General features: G+C 36.5%; 1 protein-coding gene and 1 long non-coding RNA gene across 2 annotated transcripts in view; both read left to right on the forward strand.

Moving 5' to 3' along the window:
- Window positions 1–553: 553 nt before the first annotated feature.
- On the forward strand, window positions 554–6502 carry LOC129350150 (uncharacterized). The gene is made up of 3 exons (XR_008603433.1): window positions 554–996; window positions 1601–1759; window positions 4226–6502. It is a non-coding gene; the product is annotated as an uncharacterized LOC129350150 (long non-coding RNA).
- Window positions 6503–6882: 380 nt separating this feature from the next.
- xrn2 (5'-3' exoribonuclease 2) overlaps window positions 6883–26543 on the forward strand; it is a 42807-nt gene continuing 23146 nt past the window's right edge. Inside the window, exons 1-18 of the mRNA XM_023291461.3 lie at window positions 6883–7094; window positions 8471–8598; window positions 9055–9166; window positions 9905–10016; window positions 11149–11207; window positions 11330–11419; window positions 11620–11692; window positions 12134–12184; window positions 12366–12523; window positions 12980–13054; window positions 13474–13607; window positions 14808–14865; window positions 15070–15177; window positions 15327–15371; window positions 15607–15738; window positions 16029–16073; window positions 18216–18310; window positions 20827–20962. Coding sequence (XP_023147229.2) covers window positions 7020–7094; window positions 8471–8598; window positions 9055–9166; window positions 9905–10016; window positions 11149–11207; window positions 11330–11419; window positions 11620–11692; window positions 12134–12184; window positions 12366–12523; window positions 12980–13054; window positions 13474–13607; window positions 14808–14865; window positions 15070–15177; window positions 15327–15371; window positions 15607–15738; window positions 16029–16073; window positions 18216–18310; window positions 20827–20962 — 1686 coding nt within the window. The 5' untranslated portion in view covers window positions 6883–7019. The remainder of the gene's footprint in view (window positions 7095–8470; window positions 8599–9054; window positions 9167–9904; window positions 10017–11148; window positions 11208–11329; window positions 11420–11619; window positions 11693–12133; window positions 12185–12365; window positions 12524–12979; window positions 13055–13473; window positions 13608–14807; window positions 14866–15069; window positions 15178–15326; window positions 15372–15606; window positions 15739–16028; window positions 16074–18215; window positions 18311–20826; window positions 20963–26543) is intronic.

Raw genomic sequence — 26543 nt, forward strand, 5'->3', positions numbered from 1 at the left:
CCGATCTTGCTCTTTTTGTTAAACCTGTACTGCCCAGTTTTTTTTTACACCTACAGCTGTTTTTATCTGAATCAAACAGTCATAAAATGCAAAAACACTTACTATTATGTCTGTTGTCGTAGCAAAGTAATGTGTGTATTTGTGAAACTTCAACATTGCTTGTAATCCAATAACTGTAACCAAAAAATGTTTGCAGTTTATAATGTAACCAGGCCTTAAATTTAGGATGATTATAAGCAATGCTTTACATGTGCATATACGTATTATTAGTTCTACCTTCACATTGTACATTTCTGTACTTTTTGAATACTATATTTTATTGTAAATACCACAAAATTTGAATGCATGTTAATTGGACATTCTTTTGTGCATAAATGGATACCTTTATTTCGCCAAAGGAATAAAGTATCTATCTATCTATCTATCTATCTATCTATCTATCTATCTATCTATCTATCTATCTATCTATCTATCTATCTATCTATCTATTCTGTTGTATCCACTGTTCCCTCTAAACTGCGCGTGTGCGCAATTTCGCACTGCTGACACGGTCTCCGCGCACAGAAAATCTGCGCTGTGCACAAAAAAAAAATCCAACCTAAATTGTAAATAAAATAAACACGTAACAATTCATTCTGTGCTATTTTTCAGTGTGAGTCAGTGAGTGACCGGTGACTGGCTGCTGCAGCCAATGATGCGATTCACATACGTATTTACCATAGACTGTATATAATGATATTTACGCAGCTAATCAACGTCAGGCGTCCTTATGTGCAGCCACCGTTGTTCTCATAGATATGAATGAGTAGATAGGACACGCCCCTTTGAGCTGCGTGCTACAGCGAGGCTAAGCTAGTGGGGGAAAAGTTTCAGTTCATTCCGTTGATGTAGACGTGTGAAAATGGAAACAAGAAGTATGCCGGCTCACTGTGCTGCATACAATTACACACTACGTCGTACGATTGAGACAAGGAAACCTGGAATGACTTTTCATAGGTAAGAATAGTTTTTGGCTGTTTTTTCATTATGAAATCTTGTTGAGAGCTTCCAGTCTATGAGAGCTAACTAGTTAGCCACTAGCAAAACGCTAATGCGAGCTAGCAGCTTGACAAGCAAATACCAGACGATTAATAGTAGCTGTAGTATAGTTTTACAAGCAGTAGTAGTAATACTAAAAGTACAAGCAGCAGTAGTAGTATAAAACAGCTGTTAGAGTCGTAGAAGTAGTATCAGCATTTGTAATAGTATTACAAGTTGTAGTAGCAGTGCCAGTATCAGCAGCAGTAAATAGTCACATTGCTTTACTACTACCAATACTACCAATAGTAGTTATAAAGCCTAACTCATGTATATCCAGATTACCATCTATGTTCTTCCTCCAAACCCATTTTATGATTGGGATTACAGGCAGTTCTTTAGGACTGCTCTCAAATAAGTGAAATGTTACTAAACAAGGTTATACTTATCAAATTAAATAGCTCTGGTCTCCAGTATATTGGCGAATTCGGTTCTTTGTACTTAATTTATTAGCATGATTTCTTTTTAATATGTTGTGTACAGACTTAATTACTTCTCTGTCTACTTTTCTTACTCCATGTAGGTTTCCCAAAGACTATGGGTTGAGGAGGAATTGGAAGTTTGTCGGCTTAGACCTGGTGTCATTCCATCAGTGTTAACCTTCCCGGCTTATCTTGGAAGAGTACATGTCAGAAAGACCACGACCAAGCAGCCTTGAGATCTTAGGCAGCGTCTCTCTGAGGTGGGTGTCGACAGTGTTCACGGTCAGGTCTGTAGAGGGGGGAGGCCACCACCCACCTCCCCGCCTACTCTCTACCCTGACTCCGCCTTGGCTCCACCCATGTGGTCACTTTATTAACTACGATGCCAAAGGGACGACGAAATTACTTCTTCTCCTCTGATCTGTAGCTCAGTGAGTTAAGGGTTTACATGTAGAGCTGCAGGTTGCTGGTTCAAGACCAGACCCTTCTTAAATTTTATCAAAATCCTGACAAAGACAAAGAAAAATGCCAGTGGTGGGTCTTGAACCTACTACCTTCCACTTGGTAGTCTCTTTTCTTAGCCCCTGAGCTACTCACTCAGATACTTTTTTTTTTTTTTTGCGCATTTATCATCTATTTTTTTTGCCATTTTCGAGTTTTTTTTAACTTGAGTCTCGACTCGATCGTTTTTCTCAGGAGGTTGGACTTTAGCCTTTGTGCTGGAGGGTTGAACCCTCAGTTCCAAGACTTTCAAAGCCTCCAGACTTCCCGAGTCCTCAGGACCTGAGCTTTCACACAGTCTGAGGGCTGAAGTTTTCTAAGTCCCACAGTAGTTCTCTGTTAGATTGAACTTCCAGACAGTCCAAGGACTGATATCTTCTAAGTTCCTGAGTACTTCTCTGTTAGTTTGAACCTTCACACAGTCTGTTAATGTTTTGATTAAATCTTTAAGGTTTTTCTTTTTAAATGTTTTACCACCTTTTAATGTTTAATTTTCTTTTTAAATCCTTCATTGTATTTTCTGTGTAATTCCTATTTGAAGTTTTATTGTCTTTAAGATATAATTTTCTAATTAAACATTTAATTTTTTAATTAAAGGTTTTGTCTTTTTTGGCCTTTTATTGGATAGGTGTAGTGAGAGAGACAGAAAACAGGGGAGAAGAGTCGGGGGAAGACTTGCAGCAAAGGGCCACTAGCGGGACTCGAACCCGGGACGCTGCATCAGGAACCAGCCCCTGTACATGGGTCACCCGCTTAACCCGTTGAGCTATATGGGCGCCCATGTTTTGTCTTTTTAAGGGTTTAATAATCTGATTAAATGTTTTGCATTTTTAAAAATGTTGAACATTCTTCTTGTTTAATTGTATTTTTTAAATGTTTAATGATGGAAAATACTTTATCTGTAATTTCTAATATTTGTATTTTAAAAATTTTGTTTCATTTCATAATGACACGTATTGTATGTTGTTGAATGATCTCATTCAATATTTTGTCTGTTTAATATAATTTAATGTAATTTAATGTTTAACTCTATTAAACAGACAAAATATTGAATGAGATCATTCAACAACATACAATACGTGTCATTATGAAATGAAACAAAATTTTTAAAATACAAATATTAGAAATTACAGATAAAGTATTTTCCATCATTAAACATTTAAAAAATACAATTAAACAAGAAGAATGTTCAACATTTTTAAAAATGCAAAACATTTAATCAGATTATTAAACCCTTAAAAAGACAAAACATTTAATTAAAAAATTAAATGTTTAATTAGAAAATTACATCTTAAAGACAATAAAAATTCAAATAGGAATTAAACAGAAAATACAATGAAGCATTTAAAAAGAAAACTAAACATTAAAAGGTGGTATATGTATATATAATTTATTTGTATTTAATATTTAACTCTATTAAACAGACAAAATACTGAATTAGATAATTCAACAACATACGATACATGTCATTATGAAATTAAACAAAATTTTTAAAATACAAATATTAAAAATTACAGATAAAATATTTTCCATAATTAAACATTTAAAAAATAAAATTAAACAAGAATATTAAACATTTAAAAAATGCAAAACATTTAAAAAAATGCAAAACATTTAATTAGATTATTAAACCTTTAAAAAGACAAAACATTTAATTAAAAAATTAAATGTTTAATTAGAAAATTACATCTTAAATTTCTTAAATCTTTTTAATAATAAAACTTTTTAAAAGTTTTATTGTATAAATTTTTTTCCTTTGATTTAATTGCTTTTTGTTATGTAGTTTATTTCTTTAATCTTCTTTTTCTTTCAAGATTTTAACCCCAACCTTAATGAAATAAACCCTTAAATCACAATGAAAATACTTCTGTTGTCACAATCATGAGTTAGTCAGTTATTCAGTTTATCAATTCAACTTTATTTGTTTAGCACTTTTTACACAGATGACAAAACTGAACAAGCAAAGAGAAAAAATTATGCTAAAACTATGATTAAAACTCAAAAACATTAAAAAAAAAAAAAAAAAAAAAAAACATTTAACATGGTAATAAAATATGTTGTGTCCAGGGGATGGAGGGAGTTTATTGAAGTCTTCTTGGGCTCACATGGGAAATCATTTAAAATATAAACTTGATATTCAGTCTAAGGAAACTGCAGAGTGACAGAAGAAGCAACAATATCTCCTGTTTTCTCCTTTAATGAGTCGACTCTTCTTGTGCTTTCAGACCAAAGAACTACAGACTCTTCACAACCTGCTCAAACTCTTGGTACAGGACCTCACCACACGGGTCAAGAAGGTTTCTGTCTCATTTCTACTCTGAAGCTCACCTTCTCCTGCTCAAACTGCTGACAAATGTTTCTGCTGCTCTAAAGTCTGGTCTCCAGAACTTCCTAAAAACTGTCAAAGTCTCTTCTGCTGCAGGTTGCTTTGTAGAACTGTTGCAGAAAACCTCACTAAACCACATGGAGGGGCCTCAAGATAGTCGTCCAAATGAAACGGTACAAAAACCAAACTAGCACAACCCAAACGCTAAAGTCTCCTGCACCCTACCAGAGAACCTCTGAGAACAGAGAATCAGGACAGGAACTCTTACCTTCTGGACAATCAACATCGGTTCTCAAACAAGAACACAGAATGTGTCTGACCAAAAACCTCTAATGACTCACTACAGCCAAGATAAAGACACAACTCAACTGTACCAAATCCACTAATCACTGCACACATTAGCACCATGTGCTAACTGTGGCTAAAGAACCACATTTACCAAGACAACTATCCAGTACAAAGCCCTAAAACACACCAAGAAACACATTAAAGACGATTTTACTGCTGGAAGCTGCAAGCCAACGCCTAAAGAACAAACTAAAGCAATGGAACCAAACCCAGTTCACTGGTGAAGAGAAACAGAGGAAATGTTTGTCTGCAGCTAAATAAAGCAGGAAGACACTGAGCTGCTCAGGTGTTCCTGATAACACTGAGCTGCTCAGGTGTTCCTGATAACACCAAGCAGCCACCTGGACAGCCAATAGGAACACAGCTTACTGGAAGTCCAGAGGGCTGGGTTAGTGAAGGAAATTTAATTTAAAGTTGAAGCAGAAAGTTAACAAAGAAAGTTGAAAACCACCTTCTGATACCTGAAATCTCTGAGTTTTCACACAAAGAACACCTGAACATGTCAAACTGGTTCCATAGTAGAACCATCATTGTAAAAACGTCATAGTATGGTGTGTTGCTCAAAAAACATTAGGACCCGGCTGTCAGGAGACAAACATGTAAGAAACATGAGAACAGAGAGAACCCAACCAGTAGGTCACAGTTTATCATCCCCCAGTCATCTCCTGAAGTCCATATGGTGAGAGACATCAGTATCTGGTTGTTCATTTACCAGAGGATGCTTATAATCATGCTGATGTGGTCTGTACTCTACAGTATTTTAGTTACTCAATAAATGCCTAAGTTGTTTTTTTTTTAAATGCTTTTTAGTTTTTAATAAACATTTAATAGCCTATATGTAATCAATAAGTGGCCTTTGCCTATCTTAAGAAAAATTCACTCAGAACTCTGATATGTTAACAGTACTAAATAAATCAATAAATACATGCATACACACAAAAATAAGTTAATACATTAACTGTGTTAAGATAAGATTTAGATTTTAAAAAAAGTTGTTTATGTTTTTGCAGAATCCAGTATTACTCACTGGTTGGTCATTACATTTTATTAGTTTGATTTCACTGTTTAAAATGATGCCACCTCTTTTCAGACAGAACCTGTGATAATAAAACAATACTAAATTTTTAGTTCTGTGTTAATAAAGCACTTAAAGCTTTAAGTATGGCTAAATGTTTTTTTCAAAATTAAATATATCACTCCTTAGGTGGTAGTGGCCCCAAGTTCAATAAAGTTGGAAAGATATTCACAGATTCGGACTTCCAGCATCAATAACTCATTAGATATAGGTTGTCAAAACATAAACGGTGCCTCTTTCCCATTGTTGCAAGGCAGACAATGTGCTACAAGCCCAGTTTTATCAAAAGTAGCTGTCTTTCAAGCTACAGGAATAACATTGGTGTCTATGGAGTGAACAGGGTCCGTCTGCAATTTGCAAAACCGCTGCAACAGTAAAGAGAGACAATTATTCAACAACTTCACTCTTATACATTGTAGTGTCACTAAAATCACTGCAGCCTTCAACTGGCTCCTGTTGACAAAGTGTTTTAACAGAAATGTAAATGCTGTAATTTGATTCTTTTAATGAACCATGTAACTTGAATGGATGCGATGCTGGTGTGACCACAGTGCACACGTCTGATGTTGCTCACAGTGGTCCAAGGGACGCTCAGGGAGTTTGTGTGTTTGCTCAGACTCATGAAAAATTAGAGGGAACATTGGTTGTATCTGATGTTCAGGCTGTATGTGTTTGGTATGTCAATATCCTCATTTAGACTGTAATGAATATGGTTTACAAATGGGTATAAATAGAAAAATAAAGACATTCACTTATTTTCCAATTATGTTATGGGCTACATTTTTTTGAAATATAAGCCTTGTAAATTAATTCAAGCCATTTTGATGTATTAATAGACTGTAAGATTAGGTTAAATTTAAGATTTAGTAAGATTAGGCACAATGGAGGAGCTACAGTCACTTTCTGGCATGTGAAAAAACTGTATAATATGAGCTGAATTGGTCTTTAAAAGCAGTCATTTGGCAATAAATGCTTGTTTGATTAAAATGTAGGCCAGAAAGCCGGTAAAACGATGCACATAACAGAAAGATAACCCCTCCATCACTTTTTAGCACCACCTGGCCGCTGGGGTCGCTGTGGCCTCATGTGGCTCTCCGAGGCGCTCCGGAAAAAGTCGATAAAACCCGGAAGTAGTACACAATGGCCGTGGCAAACAGCATGTAGCCGAAGTCATCCACAGCAAGTGTCGTGTTTTAATTCAGCTATTTTATCCGTTTCGTACGAGTTCACATTTTATATAACCTAAAAGAGAAATAATTATTTACCGGAGATGGGAGTTCCGGCGTTTTTCCGTTGGCTTAGTCGAAAATATCCGTCAATTATTGTGCATTGTGTTGAGGAGAAGGTAAGTGAGTAGCATGTTAGCTAGCATCCTGCTCAGTTATGTTAGCTGGGAGATTTGAACGCATTTACTTCTGAAATCATCTTGTTTACAGTTAGCGGCCAGCCAAGTGTCTGTTTAACCGTGGAGCCCTCTACGACCAAATTCCATTTGGGTTTTTCTCAGGTTTTTGTTCTTAGCGTATTAGTTGACACACGAGCAACGTTGAAACAACGGAAATCTGTGTTTACTTCTCACCAAACTGTAAACAAAACAGCGCGCGTTTTCAGTAACTTCAGTCTGCAAACTAAACACTCCAACTCCAGGACATTTTTACTTTTGCAAAACACGCATTTCACCGTTAACGACTAAAAACGAATTTGGAGTTCACCTTGTAGTTAAAATGGGTTCCATGGTGATTTGCCATTATTCTCCTCGTCATTATATGGATACTTTTTAAAAAAGTTTTCATTAAACTCCATTTCATATATTGTGCTTTATCTATTTTGTGTAAACTAGGGCTGCACAGTGGTTCAGTGGTTGGCACTGTCGCCGTGCAGGGGATCTTTCTGCATGGAGTTTGCATGTTCTCCCTGTGCATGCGTGGGTTTTCTCCGCATGCACAATACAAACACGTGGTTCTAAATTGTCTGTAGGTGTGAGTGTGATTGTTTGTTTGTGTAGCTCTGTGATAGACTGGTGACCTGTACAGGGTGTCCCCTGTCTTTCGCCCTAGGTCAGCTTGAATAAACTCCAGCCCCCGTGACCAAATGAGAATTAAGCGGTGTATAGATAATGGATGGATGAAATAGTCAGTCATGACTTTTATGTAACTTGAGTTTTTGGTGGTTTTCTTATGTCTTGGTCTGCATTAGTCTCCCAAAATATTTAATCATCCTATTCGTTTTTCAGAAACTTGTAAAGCACTTTGAACTGTATTCTATTTGCTCCAAGAGTAAAGTTTGATTTAATAAAGATGTACAACATAATGTACTGTCATAAAATTATAGCACTGAAAGAGTGGAAGTGTTGTGATTTCAGTAACTCCATGTGTGTACTGGTAGTATGTGTTGTTCATGCCTTGACTAGTGATGCTAAGGAAGTCTGCAGCCATAAATTTTTTTCATCAGTTACTTATCTGTTAATTTTTATTGTACAAAATGCTGGTAAATGCCTGTTGTAATTTGCCATAGATATATCTTCATATGGCTTGTTTTGACCAAATGGAGTTTAAAACCCAGACAAAGGAAAGCAAGCTCTGAACAGCCACAAATTGGATGCTTTTGCTTAGAACTCGCAAAGGTTAGAAGATTGTCAAAACAATTAAGTGATGGACTCACAGCTTTATTACAGTGTCTTCAAACAAAGTGATTTGTTTGTGTCCTGTTTTGTCTTCACAGGGTAAAGAGTGTAATGGAGTACGCATTCCTGTTGACACAACCAAACCAAACCCCAACGAGGTGGAATTCGACAATTTATACTTGGACATGAATGGTATCATTCACCCTTGTACACATCCAGAAGACAAGTAAGAACCCTCGAGTTTGGACAATCAAGGCATTGTCTTCTGTTTTTTCAACCGTGACTGATTCTTTGTTTACATCTCAGTAGTGTATGTCAGGCTTCTGTTAAAGCAGAGGTGCTGTTTCCTCTTGTGTTTATAGAAACTCAGTGCGGATTCCATTTACAAATGGGCTGTTTTTTACTGGCTAACAATCTCTGTACGTTAACTAAAACTTTCTGTCAGTATGTAGGACTTTGTCAGAAATTTGATATATGATTAAACAGCCCAACAGTTTCAATAAAGTTTCAACCTGAATGTGTAATTTTGTGTTGGTTACATTTATTCTTTAGATTCACTTACGAATCCCAGAACTTTTAAGTTGAATTTTACATGGCATATTCCCATATATAGGAGCAAAATGAATCAATGATTTAAAAAATTGAACCTTAGTAATCCCACACTTCCTCTCTTCCACCGCAGACCTGCTCCCAAAAATGAAGATGAGATGATGGTCGCCATTTTTGAGTACATCGACCGCCTGTTCAACATTGTGCGTCCCAGAAGAGTTCTCTACATGGCTATCGATGGAGTGGTAAGTTGCTGTGTTTAACAGAAAAATACAATATGACCAAAATTTGGGTTTCAACAACATGTACGGTGAATTTAAATGGCTGTTTATGTAAACAGCCAAAATCTGTATCTAGCCCAAATACAGCAGTCGCTTTATTTTGTCAGCCATTATTCTTCAATGTTTTTAGTGTGGCTCATGATATAACTGATTGATATTGTATTTATCTGTTAATCTGCAGATTTTTTTAAAAGCTAAATTGTTAATATCATCAAATCTGTCCTAGCAATAGTCCAAAATCCAAAGATATTCATCCTAAAATCACGTAAGAAAAAGCATCATATCCCCGAATGACAAGAAAGAAGACAAAGCACGTCTTGCTTTCTGACAAAATACTATTTGGCCTTTTTCTGAATCATGATATTTAAATTAAGTGCCAGGTGATTTTTCTGTCAGATGATTAATTGACTGATTTTTTTTGTGTCTCTAAAATGGCAAAATAGTTTTAAATGTATTAATCAGCCTTTGGCTAAGCGCTCATTTCCTGTTTGTATTTTAGTTCTGTTTAACTCAATGTGAAGCTGTGTAGCCTTGTGTCCTGTTTGTGGAAGCACCGGTAGATGAACTCCAAGACATGGTCGCGAGGATGAAATAGTTCTCATGCTGTTGTGTTCAGAATAACACTGTGTCTTAAAGTTACGATAGATTTGACAGTAATTGTGTTACATAATGCTAGATTGACACTTGTTTACCTTTGCCCAGGCTCCTCGTGCCAAAATGAACCAACAGCGCTCTCGGCGGTTTCGTGCCTCCAAAGAAGGAGTAGAGTTGACTGAAGAGAAGCAGCGCATGAGGGAGGAGATCATCCAGAGAGGTGTGTGATTGTAGAGGCTAAGCCAATGCTTGAAGCCCCCGAGGTGCTTCATCAGGACTTAAATAATTGACGCGCTGACATACTTTACCACATCTGATGAAGAGAGCCAGAGACAATAGTTTGCGTTTCAATAATCTGTGCATTTTTTGCTCCAAAGCAATTGTAGTCCGTTCTTCATCTCAAACAAACACTTCACCATAACCGGCTTCTTCAGCGGTCAAAGCTGTTTTATCTTCCAGGCAGAAAACCTGCCCAGTTGTTCAAAGATTGGTTCCTACTTATAACGTAGCGCTCATTGACTCCTACAGTGATGTTTACCTCTTTGCACTGCTGGATGTAAATTCATGTTTATTTTCATATTCTTCACATCTCACAGTGTTTACAAACCTCACATGATAAAGAGACTTATGTGGCATTTTCCTCCTGTCAGGACAGCATTGTGTCTTTGTTGTTATGCCTCCTTAGCTGTGGCCAGAGGCATTCCGTTTTTGGGTTGTTCATCAAATGCATTCTCATGAACTTCTTACCTTGACCATCTTAAGGTTTTGGTTTTTTTTTTTATAATTTGACAATAAATGTTCAGTTGGACTTATTGATAAACTAATTAGATTTTGTTGGCCAAAGGTTAAGAATATTATGACCTCATGCCCATCCCATGCATGTGAATGTGATACGTCAGGAGCATGTGGAGACAATTTCATTACATCTGGCACAAATGTTCACTTGGACTCGAGATTGAACTGAGTAGCAGGGGATGGACAAAGAGCACTGACCTCACAAAATGTGTTTCTGTCCATAACTTCAGAATTTATAAATATGTTTATAAATAGAAAAAAATTAAATATTGTGTGTTAATGAAGTGATGACAAGGAAAGCTGGACAGATATGGACAATAAACCGCAGCCTGTCTGGTTTGTTGAGGTGCAGCATTTTTTGCAAATCTCCTTTTGCCTGATTGTGTTTCATATATCTGAAGTATAGTTTACGCACACTGAGACACAGGACAACAATCAGTGGCAAGTGGATGGAAAGTCTTGAAGTAGCCAGTTTATACAGTAACAGTTGTGTCAGTGTGTCTTTTTTTTTTTTTTTTTTTTTTTTTACACTATAATTTATTCTTTTCCCCCTACAGGAGGTTATCTTCCACCTGAGGAAATTAAAGAGAGGTTCGACAGCAACTGTATCACTCCAGTAAGTGAAGATAGCAGTTTTAGATAACTTTAATTTACTTGGAACAACAGAATTATAGGATTTGTCTCTCAATAAATAGTTTGATGCTCTATGAATAACGGTGACTTGACTTTTGTCTGTAGGGAACAGAGTTCATGGACAACCTGGCACAGTGTCTTCGATACTACGTGGCAGACAGACTGAGCAATGATCCAGGATGGAAGAATGTTGTTGTGAGTGTCTGCTCAGTCTTTAAAATATAGACAGATATACCCAGCTTCTCTTGTAGTTTTTTTTTTTTTTTTTTTTACATTAACTCAAAAAACGTCACAATTTATTGTATTTTCCTCATTGTATTTTTAAATTCAGCTCTCGGCAGTTGACATATTTAGTATTCAGAGTCAGTAATCTTGAGTTTTTGGTTTATCCAAAGGTCTTTCTGTCTGATGCCAGTGTTCCGGGTGAAGGTGAACACAAGATTATGGACTTCATCAGGAGACAGAGAGGTACAGCTGCTATACACTATTTAACTTCAGCACTTATTGCAGTACAAAAGATTTTATTAAAGCACTCACTTCTAAAGGACACATGACGTTCAGAACTTCATAATTAATAATAATAATAATAATTGACTAAATATTCGAAGGACAACAAAATATACGTTTACAAGCAAATAAGATGTCTACCATGCACAGAAATACTGCAAAGTGGATACATATAAAGTACACAAAATCACTTATGATGTGTATTACATACAATTCAGTCAGATTTGATAGGCTGAACACAGAAAACCATAAGTGCTGTTGAATGTCATGTTGACTCTAATCTTCAGGTCAGACTAATGATTTGTCACCTTTGATGAACATAAGTCAAGTATAAACCTTCACTATTCACAAACACACTGTCTGATATTTTGTTGACTCGCTGTTAATGGTCTACTTTGACAGCTCAACCCAACCATGACCCCAACACACACCACTGTCTGTGCGGAGCCGACGGTAAGCCTTTAAATCCTCCGTCTGAAATCTAGAATAGGAATCCAATAAGTGCACTTGATGTAAACCACTCACTTCATTTCACCTGATCATCAGTAACCTTGTTTTACTGTCTGATGGACTCATTTACATCTTACAAAGCCGACATCATTTTCACCCCTAACATATTTTCTTTTTGTGCCAGCCGACCTGATCATGTTGGGCCTGGCTACACACGAGCCAAACTTCACCATCATCAGAGAAGAGTTTAAACCCAACAAACCCCGACCGTGCGCTCTCTGTGGACAGATGGGTCATGAAATCAAAGACTGTCAGGGAGTGGCCAGAGAGAAGAAGGGCCAGGTTAGAAACTTTTCTTGTACTTTGGGAATTTAGATTCCTGTGCTTTATAGTGTAAAATTTGTTGCATGGCTTTTGCGTTTTGTAAACCATCATAAACTACTGCATGAAGAACTGCCAGAATTATGGTTTAAAAACCATAATAAAGTACAACAGTATCTAAAAATCACTTTTTAATGCTGTAATGAAAACACAGAGCAAATATGAGAACCTTGACAACACCACTAACATCATTTCATAAATTTTTTTGCATTTACCTAAATCGCTTTGCGATCATGTTGCCCACAATGACAAGCAACAATTTTAACTTACTGTGACACAAGTTTCACTATGGCTCATTTATTGACCTTATCTTGTGATATTTAAAGACATTATGTATTTACAGTGTGGGTCTGACTCTTTATAAGCATGACAGTCGTTATGTTTTAACCCTCTGACTGTTTTCTTCTTCACTTTTAGCATGACGAGTTTGCAGACACGGTTCCGGTATCTGAGCAGGAGTTCATATTCATCAGACTCTGTGTCTTGCGGGAGGTTGGTTATTCGTTTTCACTTTGTTAAATTTCTGTTCCTTTTAACAGGAGCTTGTCTTGGAAAAGCTGTTAAGTTGGTTGTGAAGTAATTTAAGTTTACAAATCCCCGATACAATTAGTGTGACTTTAGAAAATGGCAGTTGTTGGACTGAGACCACTGAAATTTCCATGTTCTTTTACACTTACTCATAATGGTCAATCAACTGTCTCAAAGACCCTTGTGGAAATACAGAAAGAGATGTAAAAGCTTTTGTGAATACTACATTTCTTGCAAAAGAAATTCTTATTTTTTTTCTTTGTGTAAAATAGTTCAAACAAAGGACCATCCTTGAATTGAAATAACTACATAAGTCAGTTTTGGCTTTAGTTATAAACTTACTGAATAATCCCCACTATTTTGCTGTCTTTACATGCTTTCAGTACCTTGCACGAGAACTGACTATGGCCAGCCTGCCATTTCCCTTTGACTTTGAGAGGAGCGTCGATGACTGGGTCTTCATGTGCTTCTTTGTTGGAAATGACTTCCTTCCACATCTTCCGTCCTTAGAAATCAGGTGAGCTTCAATTCATCCCTCAAAAGCTGCTTCTATTGTTGAAAGTTTTTTCAGCAGCGAGTGGATCATTTATAAAGATATTCAAGATTTTAAAAGGTCCTTTTAAAAACACTCAATCAGCTCTGTTATCTTCGTTCAAAAAGTTCTAAACTACAGTAAAGCATTGTAAGTTTACTGATCAACTTTCATTTTTACATCATATATCTGACGCGCTGTCACTCTACGTCAAGAAAAGTAAGTATCTGCTTCACTGGAAGAGTCCAAAGATTTTTTCAAGCTAGCCTCCATTCGACAGCTACAATTAATGGCTGTTAATATCATTGATTAATTTGCTGAATACTGAATCATTTAACCATTCATTTTATATCAGGGCTTCTCAAAGTCTGACTTCAACAACAGATCAGTTCAGACACAGACGCAAATCTTGTTATAAACACAATACATTAAGTCTCTTGGAAACATTTATATTAATCATTAAATTGTTAATGATGTTAAAAGCACAATGTAGATGGAAAATAATGACACAAGATTTAGCATTTTTCTTAAAATCATCCAGTAATTAAGGAATTAGAAAAACTAATTGGATATTCATTTTTCAACTTAGTCAATTAATCAACTAACTTTCAGTTTTACTCTGATTCATTACAGATCCCTTAGCAGTATGTTTCAGTTTGTGAGAACTGATGATAGAGATGCACTTTTTATCAAAGTGATAATAGTATGTTACACATAACTGCAACATATCTTGACTTTCTTTCGTTTTCCTTGTTTTCTGTTTCTGTCTTCAATAACTGCTCAAAAAAAATAAATCTTTACAAAAGTGAACAAAAACTGAAATAAGTACAGAGCTTTGCTGTTTTTAAGCTTCATAAAAATAGAGCCTTTTTCAGGACTCTGCATATACTTGTCTCCATATTAATTGTAATTTGCCGCTACCCCAATTTAGCCTCCAACACTGGTCAACCTAGAAACTACTGGAAAAGCTCAGACTTTTCCTCTTCTGTTTTGCTCCTCTTTCATCTTTTTTTTTTATTTCCACACAAAATATAACAGGAGTGAATATGTTGTTTGGTTAGAGCAGTCACAGATGATGAAATAGTTGGTGAGATTTGTCTAGTGTAACTTCCAGATTGTTATTGTAATCAATGCGAATGGCTAATTTTTGACTCATGAACTTGTTGCATGTCTGTTTTCTTTTAGAGAGGGAGCGATAGATCGACTGGTCAACATCTATAAAGACGTTGTGCACAAAACTGGAGTGAGTATCATCAATCATCTGATCACAGCCAGAAACAAAATCACAGAGACAGTGAATTCTGGGAAATGTAGGAAACCAGTAAATGCCCTTAGTGGGTACACCTGAAAAATAGGTAGCTTGACGTGCTGAAAATCAGTGTTTCCTGTTATTTTTGTCTTTGAAGCAACATTGAGTTGACGGGATCTGTCCTGTGTTTCTCTGTAGGGCTATCTGACGCAAAATGGCTTTGTCAACCTGGAGCGAGTTGAGATGATCATGCAAGCTGTGGGCGTGGCTGAGGACAACATCTTCAAGAAACGAAAAGAGGATGATGTAAGATTTCACTGTTTCTACTGAAATCTTTAGTCAGACATGTAAGGGCGCATACAGCCAATCTAGTTTAGATGAAGAGTAATGAAAACCTGTAATGCTTTTGCAATTAATAAGTTTTCAATCACAATGTCACGTTTTCCTTTTTGTAGGAGAACTTCAAGAGGAGAAATAAAGAGAAAAGAAGAAGAATGAAAGTGAGTAAAGCTAATGGATGATGATACTAATTCCTTTTCCTGGTACTGCTTTGTTCATTGGGATGTCCCAATAGTCCAACTGATCCTATTCCAGATTTGCCGTTGTTTTGTTGTTGAGTTGTGAAATTCGTACTAATGCTGCATTTGATACAGCGACTGAAGATCACAGTGACAAATTGTACCAGTCATGATGCCATCCACTGAGCTTTGTTTTTTTGTCTCTCTGTTACTGCAGGCGGAGCAGCAGGGTCCTGCCTACCTGACCACGGGCCAGTTCGCCCCTCATGCCTTGGGTAGAAGAGACCGACCTGAGGCCGTCCACAATGCTCGTCACCAGGCCTACGACATGAGGATGCAGCACAACAAGGTACCAATGGTTGTTTACACTTATAGGATTCCAGATATGAAAAGTTTTGCATTTAAAAAGTGTAAAAATGGTGATGCTTTACTGTCATAGTTATGCAATGCTCTCAAAAATGTCTAAAGATTTGAAAAATACTGTAAAAATAAGTTTGTAGGCGTGCTGTTTGTAGTTTAAATATGCTTTTAAAGTGATCTCTCTAAATTGTAACATATATAATTCAAACTTTACAATATAACCTATTGCAGGAGAGCAGTCATGATGAAGTGTTGTTTTTCCTTTTTTGTTTTCTTCAGGATGCTGCTCAGTCCCTGAAAGCCATGATGAAGAATGGTGGCAATGTAAGTTGTGACAGTTATGTTTTTTATGCATACAAACAAATGTGAAAGACATAAAGAATGACAAACCAGATAGTTAATGTAGCTTACGCGTTAAGTGGCCAAGGTGCCAAATACAACCTATATATATATATATATATATATATATATATATATATATATATATATATATATATACATATATATATATATATATATATATATATAAAACCTTTTAAAACTTAAATTTTATGTACCATTCCATCACTTCTAGAAAAACAGAGTATAAGTAAGTTTCAGTAACTAGGTTCTTGTGTAGTTTTCAATCTGCTTTTCAAGATAAAAAAAAAAAAAAAATCCCGCAGTACGAAGCTAAAAGTGTTTGATCAGTGTAGTATGTCCAAACTTTAATACATCTGTACTCTAGCAGTAAATCTTTCCATCAGCAAACTACAAAAAAATTGATTGTTTTCTTGGACAAAAATCCCCATATTTTTTAAATGTCAAACTATCAGCTAATTTGAAGCAGTGTCACCTTTTCATTTGGATATTTCCTCCTCGATATTATCTGTGTTAGGAATAAACAGCAGTCTGCATTGAACATGGATATGCTGCCTTTGGTTGAGTTCACGGCTGGCTTTCTGTTGAAAGTGTTTCTCAGGCTGTTAAATTTCCTGCCCTTGTACAGGGATAAAATTTATCGACCAACAATAGCTGGCCATACATTAGCACATGAATGAAAATAGTACAAAAGCCCCAGAAAAAAACAGGAAGGCTAAGTAGCTATGGTAGTGATTTTTTTTCCCTCTCTGCATCAGCGTCCTTCAAGCACAAAAAATGCACATATTTATGTACAGTGCCTTTACCTAGCGTTGCTGCAGATACTTTACATAACTCATTATCAGGAAAAAAAAGTTTTAACCCCTTTGCCTACTGCAAGTTGTCCTTTTCCACATCGTTAGCTGATCCATTCCAACCCCACAGTGCTTGGAATAGCATTAATGTAACATTAACATAATAACACATTGTTAGTAACTTTGAAAATGCACATTCTCCTGAAAACCTTTCTTGAATTCAGGCATATATTTAATGTGCTGTGAAATTTCTCCTTCATATATTTAATTTCTGTGCCACAGATCAGGTCCAATATGACTTTAAATCTTTTAACGGTCGATAACTATTATCTGTCTTTATAGCAACATGTAATCAAATTTTTATTTGTCATTTTTAAGAAGTCGCCAATCAATAGCATCAATTTTGATAAATTATTCTAGCTTCAGCGTTGGGAGGTTTTGCTGCATTTGTTGATGTTGATTGATCAGTTGTTGTTATAAAGTAAATATTGCATTACAAGGTAAATGGACAAAATAAGACATTAAATGATATTTTCGTATTTAAGACATGTTACAAGCGGTTTAATCTTAGTGCTATTACTTAAATAAGGCTGTATATATATATATATATATATATATATATATATATATATATATATATATATATATATATATCCTTTAAGTGACCTAACCAATCAGACTGATTCTTTTTTTTCTCTAAAAATAATCTCTGCAATGTTTTTGTACTATTTTGAAACATGGATGTAAATGAAATGCTAATAACCAAATTGCAAGACAGATTTCAAATATCATCCATATTGGTAGTTGAGCTAAGAGACATTCACTTTTTAATTATTTGTTTGGATCATTGCCTAATGAAGCACATCTCAGAAAGCTCATGTAATTTGTTGTATACATTTTAATTTGGAATTTGAAGCTGTTTGTTCTTACAGGCGGAATTGTCAAAGGTTTTTCACAGCTTTTTGTCAGTTTACACGCTGCATACACTGCTGCTGTTCAAAGAGCTAAGCCTGTCATGTACAGCTGAGATTTACAGTCTCTGAAAATGCACAGTTTTATCTACTCATGCTCAAATGGGAAAGTCTATGTTTAGTCATGTTTTCTCTTTAGTCTGATATAGTGGAAGTAAATTAAACTCCTTCAGTGAAGGCTCTTGACGTTTATTAGAGCAGACGTATTGATTAAAAACTAATGAATAACTTTAAGATTTATTTCCCCCTTTGGGTAGATTCTAATAGGTATATATTCCTCATGTTTTTTTATTTTATTTATTCATTCATTTATTTATGTTTTTATTTTTTTGTCTTGTCAGTCATCAGCAGGCCCCAGTGACAGCACAGAAAGCAGGGGAGTGAAGAGGAAAGCTGAGGACAGTGACAGCGAGCCGGAGCCTGAAGACAACGTCAGGTAAACGTTTCCAAGCCGGGGTAGAAGGGTCTCTACTGAGGGTGGGTTGCTGCAGTAGTGCGGACACATCTTGGGTTTCGATTTTCAGTTGATACAAGTCATCATCTGAAGAAGCAACTATGGAAACTAATGGTTATGTTTGTTTTTAAGTAGTGATTACAAGGTGCACCTGAGCAAAATTAGACCTCTTAATGTCTATAAAGTCTCTGTGTTAAAATTGTATTGATAAATTGTGGAAGTAGGTAAAGACAAGTGGCTGATAAGTACCCCATTCACTCATTCACTTTTCATTTTTCTAAAAAACTGTTGCTTCAGCTTTGGGCTCCCACGATCTTGTCAGAACATTTGCTAAAATTTGCAATTACAAAAACGGATCAAAATCGATGCACCAGAACTGAATTTCTTTACTCAACACATTCTGTTTTCTTGTCAAAACGTGACCGGCAGTATTAAACACAATGCAGCTTCACTACAGACAGTTCAGTCACAGATTCAGGTAGTCTTCAGACCCAAGTAAAGCTCAACATAAAGTGTATAGAAGTAGTTTTCCATAAAGAGTAAGGATTTAATATCGCCCAGAAACATTTCTGTTTCTGAGTCTGAATTTAACTGCAGCAGCACATAGAGAAAAATTAAATGTATGTTTTGTTCTGCTGCTTAAGAGGACTGCTGTGAACTTGCCATTCAATAATCAATAAACTTAACCCATTTAATGATGCACAATACACACAGTATTGTGAGTGTAGAAGTTTCAGTTGAAGAAATAATTCTTGTATTAAATGATAAAAATTGGTTTTCAGTCAGTTTTTTCACATTATGGGAAGGTCCAGAAGAGGGAAACAAACCAGACGTCATTAATGCAAGCCTATAACAAAAGATTAATAGAAGCATTACATCACTATTGAACCGCCTGCTGCATTGAAGGCCTCAGTCACACAGTATTTAAGTACCTGAAAACCTTCTCCTTACTGACCACCGTAAGCCAACCATATGAAAACAACAAAATTGGTGGATCAGAAAGGCTACTGATTAGCCACCTTCTCTACACACAGTTATAATATGGTAGCGTGGTTAACATCTCCATTGTTACTACATGGCAAGTACAAAAAACAGCCTACAACAAAAATTATTGTTTGAAATTGATCAGTTTTTACATCGATATCCCAAATATGCTGTCATGTTCTGAGATATTCTGAAACCATTTATAGTTTTTATTTTGACCTGTAACAGTTTACCGGCTTGTCCATCCTAGCCAGAAATAACCTTTAAATTAAGTGCCCAGTTTGCATGTAGTTTGCATGTAGTAAATAAAACGCCTTTAAAATAAATCTACACAGACGAGCCTCCTTCAGCAAAAGTTGTGTTAACAAACAGAACTAGAGAGACGCACTAATTAATGCCATCGTACTGCAGCACCACACACACACACACACACACACACACACACACACACACACACACACACACACACACACACACACACACACACACACACACACACACACACACACACAGTGAGTCCTATGCTGAGCAGCTCCCACTTCACTCTGCACGTGATTAATATGGAAAGCAGGAACATTCGAGTAAATTCCTCTGTGACGCACTCGTCAAAGCTGCTAAATCCATTGGGCTAAATTGGTATTCATGGAGGCTTTCTACTCAGGAGTCGGCGCTCCCTGCGGGCCGCTCCGAGGATCCACAACACAGATGCTAGCCAACCTTCATTATGTGTGCAGAACGGCATCACCGCCCGAAATCTACCAAGAAGTCAAAGCCATTAAACTATTCCTGGAGCTTTTTTAGCCTATAGCTGAACAGAGGAGCATCCTGAAAACCATTTGCTTTAATGTGTTGCTTAGATTTACTTGTATTGCAAACATCTGATTGTTTCATCCAATAACAAACAAAGGGTTTACAATTCTTGGTCACCAACAGCTTTACCAATGATGAAAAATAGTGATGTTTCTTGAGCGACAACATCCAGACAGTTTATTCCCAACAATATTGACACATATTATCAGTCAAGGAGGAAGTAATTTTAAAAAAGTAGTTGGTTGTTGAAGGCACTTTGATTCAGACAGAAATTACAGAGGTGGGATGAAGCATTAGATTATAGTATTGTTGTCACTCAGAATTTCACTTGTCTCCAAATGTGTGTTTTACATCTGGAATCTTGAGCTGTGGCCAATCAAGCTCTGCATTGGTCGCATGCAACAAACTTCTGACTGGCAGAATTTCTCCTGTCATTGTGTGAAAGGCCATATTGAGGTGTCTTTATGTATTATTAATTCCAGATCAAGTGTTGTGCAACAAATATGATCAGCCGTCTGGTTGTAGTAGTTGTAGTAGTACAACAAATTATGACTGAATGATCAAACTGTACAGTGGCAGTCAATGTAATATACAGGGCTAACAGAATTCTACAGTGTCTACAGTCCATGTCTTTCTTCATCGGTAATTGCAGAAAACTAGTCCACTCATTTAAGAGACTAAAACTACACCTGTGTGTGCTGCAGGTTGTGGGAGGAGGGCTGGAAGCAGAGATACTACAAGACCAAGTTTGATGTGGACGCGACGGATGACGATTTCAGGCGGAAGGTGGTTCAGTCGTATGTGGAGGGTCTCTGCTGGGTGCTGCGCTACTATTACCAGGTAAAACTGAAATCACACCGTGGATTCACAACTCTACACACATAAAATGTAATGTGTGTTTTACTGCTGAAAAACTACATTTCCTTGCTAATGGTTTTACTTGACACAATGTGACTAAAGTTCTCCCATGAACTACCAAATGCCAGCATCAGAAACTTTTAAATGGCTTTGTTTGGACATTTCACCCTTAGCTGTCATAACACCTCCCAATCCGATCAAAATGTTTGTTCACCACTGGGGCTTTTATTTTGCTGTTGGTATTTATTTGCCATCGAGGTCTCACCTTTAACGTGAAAAAAAAAAGATTAATCATTGTGTATAAAGAGTTTGCACTTACAGAGGTTAACAGTAGCTCCAGGAATAGCTAGATCTGTCACAATTTATACATAGTTTCCTGCTCTCAGTTATTTGATCATTTTGCGTTATGATTAGAATCTCTTACACTCAGCTGTATAAAAACAGCTGGATGAAACTGACAGAGAATTTTGTATTTCAGTACATTATTGGCATCGATTCACACCGTTTGCTCCCTCTTCTTCTGCTCTTGTTAAATCTTGAGGTGCTTAAATTCTAATATTTGACTGACTGCATTTCGATAAGTGTTTGCTTACATCAACATGGATTTAGCTGCAAAGGAAAACACACCACTGCTGTGGGCAGATTTTGGGTTTAAGCCAAATGGAAAAGGGAAGCTGCAACTTTGGAGGTAATTTGTCAGATTTGCTGCAAAAGTCAGTGTTCAAACATGCCAACACCACTAATCTAAATTAGTACAGACAAATAAATCAAATATAGGCTTCTTCATCTTAACAATTTAAGCTGAAATTGTAGGTAATGGTAATAGCTTTCACGGTGACAATAAGTAAAAATCCAAGGTGAAAGGCATTATAGAGCCCTAATGAACCTGCTGGAAATCAACCAACTCCTCACAGTTGCACATGTTGTTTGGTTAAAAACTATATTCCAGGATGTCCTGGAGTCTTAATGGTTAAGATGCTTGCTATCCTGGGCCTTAGCCTCATACCATAGCCCTCTTCATCTGCGTTTTCTATACAGTGGCGGCATTATTAACTAGTTTAAAATAATCTTATCACAAAAGATATATTGTCAGACATAGCTTGTGTCAGCAAACCTTTTGGCTGATTGGTAAGGACATAGACAAACGCTACAGTGGTTGCTGTTGAGCGTAAGTCGAGATGAAATTAAGAGAAAAACTAAAATACTTACACAGAACACCTTTAAAAGTTTGATACAAGGTCCTTATTTGTACTTAAGAAACTTCACAGTACATAATTGTGACACTTTTCTTGATTAAACCTCAAAGTTAGACTTTTGGTGTCATTTTTAATCACATTGTGTATGAATGGGACTGAGAGAACAAACATTCATTTCAAAAACAAGCATAAAAGACATGAACAAAAATGTAAAATCCCAATGACTCCCAACAATTTTTAGCCGAATTGTAGCAGATACTCTTTAGAATTGAGGCAACAGCAAAACTCTCTTCAATCTTCACCTTCCAAACAAGTGATGCAAAGCAGATTAAAGCCATAATGAGAAGTTGGACCACTTGTCCTTCCTGAGCAAACATGCCTCGCACCTCAAGAACATCCTTTACTTTCCAAAGTCTGACAAAAAAAAACATTCACTGAGGAATCCACTGATCCTCATCTCTCAGCCAGCCTCACTTCAACTCTCTGAACCTCAAGTAGTTTCTGGGCCATTTTTGGTCGTGTCACATTTTTGCTCATTGTGGGGTCATTCTTCACTGCAGTATAAAGTCCTGCTCCTCTATGGAAACAGCACAACCATGAAGGAGAGAGGGCTTTAAACAATTTTGTGAGCAGCATTACCCATTTATAATGCCATAAATAATGATTAAAAAATCAACAACATAAAAATTGAAGTTGAGTTTCTTGATTTATTTATTTTCCAATAACCGAATCAGCATGTGCAACATTTGTCCCACTGCCCACAGCCGTTACCAACACTGGAAAACATAGCGCTGCATGTTATATTTAAGCTATTTGTCACGGCCTATTTACATTTTTACAACCTCTACAAACTTGATGGTTTTCACACAGTGCAACTCTAGAAACATATCTCACCATGCCGAATGGTGAATCTTCCTACAACTTGCTCTACCACGTGCTGTTTTCGAGGCATTTGCTGCTCAAGTTCGTTTGGTCTTCTCACATGTTCTTGTCATCTCCTGTCTGCCCCGTGTAAACACAGCATGCAGTGCTAACCAGATAGTCCCTGAATTTTTCTCAGGTGAACGTTGGTTGTCATTGAGTTATTTATGGCATCTCGGTTGTGCAGAAGGGCACAGATTTATTTATTTATTTTTGACAACATCTGGTGTAAACTGTTTACTTCTGGCTGTTTTAAAAAAAAGACAATGGATAAAGCAATTTTGATTATCAAAATTTGATGGTTGGCTTTATTTAAACTTCCACACGGAACCACATGTCACACATGATACGTTTAAGGATTGTGGAATAGTTGAAAATGTGATCATTCATGGCATCTCTGATAAATAGTGTTGTCATGGCCCTGGTTTTTTTGTTGCGTTCTTTTTCTTTGTTTTTTGGGATTAGACATTCAAACCTGCCGGTGAGTTTTGAGGTTAGAGAGTTGAAGTCCACCACTTGAAAGCTCAATGAAAAAGTTGAATTGACAAGGCACCCCATGAACTACATAAAAATGTGTCCATCACTATTCTTGTAATTAAAATGAAAATTTTGATGGATCTAATACTAATGTAGATGATTTTTTTTTTTCAAAGATTTAGTTCATAGCAAAGACCTGTAATGGGTGATCAGTGTTTTTAGTAGCACAGCAGTTCTTTTATTTGTTTTTAAATCCAAGAACAATAACCCCGCACACAGTGGTCTCTCACATCTCCAGGCGTTGTTTGCAGTGGATTATACACTACATTATTTTGCTATTGTAAAATATTAATCTTTATCTCAAAATGAAATAATCAGCTGTGGGCCCTCTCAAGAATAGATGGGGCGCTTCAGGCTGAGCCGGGGGGATTTGTCCGAACTGATTGTGCTCTCTGTGTATGCACACTGTGTTGACTCCACATGCTCACCAATCCAAAGCCCGTCTCAGGGGGCCGTTCTGAATGAATTCATTAGCGGGCCCTCAGCGGACGTGGACGTGTCTGCTCTCTGCTGCCACACATTCACGGTTCTGTACACAGAGTTATGATCACGCACACCCTGCCAAATGATCGGGGAAGACGGAGCTGGGTTTATCCAAAACACAAAAGAAGAGATTCACACTTTATTCTGTATTTCAGTTTTCCACAGCCTTTGTGTTTTCAGAGGGGTAGCTCATGCCGGCGGTTCATCTATTAATTATTTGTTTCAAATATCAAATAGATATACAAGTAGACAAGTACCCTTTGTCATAAATTCATTTATTTTCAACAGTCTGACACAAATCAAAGCTTTCTAACCCAGTAGAAATAGAGAAATTAATAATTTTTATTGAATTGATCCAAAATTGAATCTTCACTTCCCACCACCCGTCATTCTCTTTGTGAATTTTCTCTATGAATACGTCAGCTGTGACTCCTTGTTGGAAATGGTACACTTTTATTTCCTTGATTTCCTGTGACCAGTTTCACAAAACGCTGAAATGTCTTTATGGACTTGATTGCCAGTTTATTGGCTACTCTTAGCAAAACCTCGTTTGTAGTTCAGCAGCTCTGCTCTCAAAGTTATCAATTTCAGTTTTATGTTTAGGTTTTGTTGAAAGGCTATGAGAGAACTTTTGATTCATCTTTACAGTCATGTTGAAGTCTGTGGTACCTGTAATGCGTTACTCAGACAAGTGTAATATTTAGCCCAGCATCACTGATGTTAATGGCCTGGACAAAATATCAGCACATTTGTCAGTGTTGGGCTGATTTCATGGCCGTTAGTGAGATGTACCTAAAACACTGGCAACTAGTGCTGTCAGAACACAATCTTTAAAATGTTTTTGTTTTTCTACAGCTTTTGTCTACATCTAATCAACTTGAATGTTAATGAATTCAAACTAATTTAATCAAACCAAATATAATCAGGGATTATTTCTTTGAAATTGAATATAATTGGTCAGATCAGTTTCCTAACAAGTTTTAAATCTTCTGTCTAATTTAATGGATCTCCTAGATTTTGGTTATTAATGATAGTAGAAGAGATATTTACAATAACTTATTGTTTGTTTTACAATTCTTTTTTCTAAAAGGCAGTTTGATTTCTTTTTAAACTGAAATGACCATCCATAAATGTTCCAAATCTTGCAATTTTTAAAATAGTTCAACTGGCAAACATTGCGGAGTGATTATTGTCGTGTTCCTGAGTAATTTCTTCTATGTATAACTAGAAGTTGTCAAAAAGTCAGCTAGAATCAATATGAGGTTACTGATTTATAATATTTGAAGTTACATTTACATCACACAAAAATGTAATTTAACCTGTGTTAAGAATATTCAGAACACTGAAAATTTTAGCTAATTTTATTGAACTCAGTATTGACAGAAACTAAATGGACAAAAATCTGAATTTATCAATTTAGTCCTCTATCAAGATATGTTGTTTTTCTGTTGTCATGATTTAAAATAAAACTGGGCTTTGTACATTATTTTAAATACAAAATTGTAGACTAGTCAGTTTTTGAAAGTGTCGATTAACAAATTTTATTTTTAATAATTGCCGTGATATCATTAAATCATTCACATATATTTATTCTGAAAGCCATGAGATGGCATTCAATCACTGTCCGCTCTTTGGCCTTACATCTTTCTTTTCTTTGCTAAAACTGTGGTTTAACTTTTATTTCTTTTTATCGGTTGCATAGAAACAGGACAGTATATGATTTTTTTTGCTCGTTGTTGTGGTTTGTGGTCTTTGACCCTGCCAGCTTCAGTCACAAATGAATTTCTCCTCGAGACAAAACATTTTGTCATATTACCATAAATGATCTGTGCGATTATTTGAAAGTGGAGATCGTAGCCTCCTCTGCCTTTTATTATGGTAAAGGCCCATATTATCATTTGAATGACCATCTTTAATAATAGAGTGGTGGGCTTTAAAGCGAGATTGGCTGAGATGTGAGGATTGGTGGATTTATCAGAGGACCTCGTTTTCTCAGAGGTGGATTGTGGGAAGTGAAGGTCGTTCTTTGGTGTGAGGCGTGTTTGCTCAGGAAGGATAAGTGGTCCAAATGCTAGATCTGCAGGATTAGATTTTTTTTCCTCGCCTCCATCGTCTTTGTCCATAAACATTTCTAAAACACAGAGCTGAGGAAGGGAATTATTTTTGAGTTTCAAGACTCCCACAGCAGGTGTGGGAGAATACTTTGCCTCCCGAGGGCTCCGGGGTTCACGGTACAGTCTGTTTTTCCAACAACTGGAAGGAGTTTTGCTCTACTGTGCTTCAAAAATGTACAGTCTGCTCCTACAAACAATCAGCATTTAGGTTTGAAAGTGTAGCGACAATGAATGGAAATTTAATTCTGGGAATTGGAGCCCCTGAGCAGGCATTTCACATGAATAAAAGACATACTGTCTGATCAGGATTCA

The sequence above is a fragment of the Amphiprion ocellaris genome, chromosome 12 (assembly GCF_022539595.1).
Source record: "Amphiprion ocellaris isolate individual 3 ecotype Okinawa chromosome 12, ASM2253959v1, whole genome shotgun sequence".
Classification (NCBI taxonomy): domain Eukaryota; kingdom Metazoa; phylum Chordata; class Actinopteri; family Pomacentridae; genus Amphiprion; species Amphiprion ocellaris.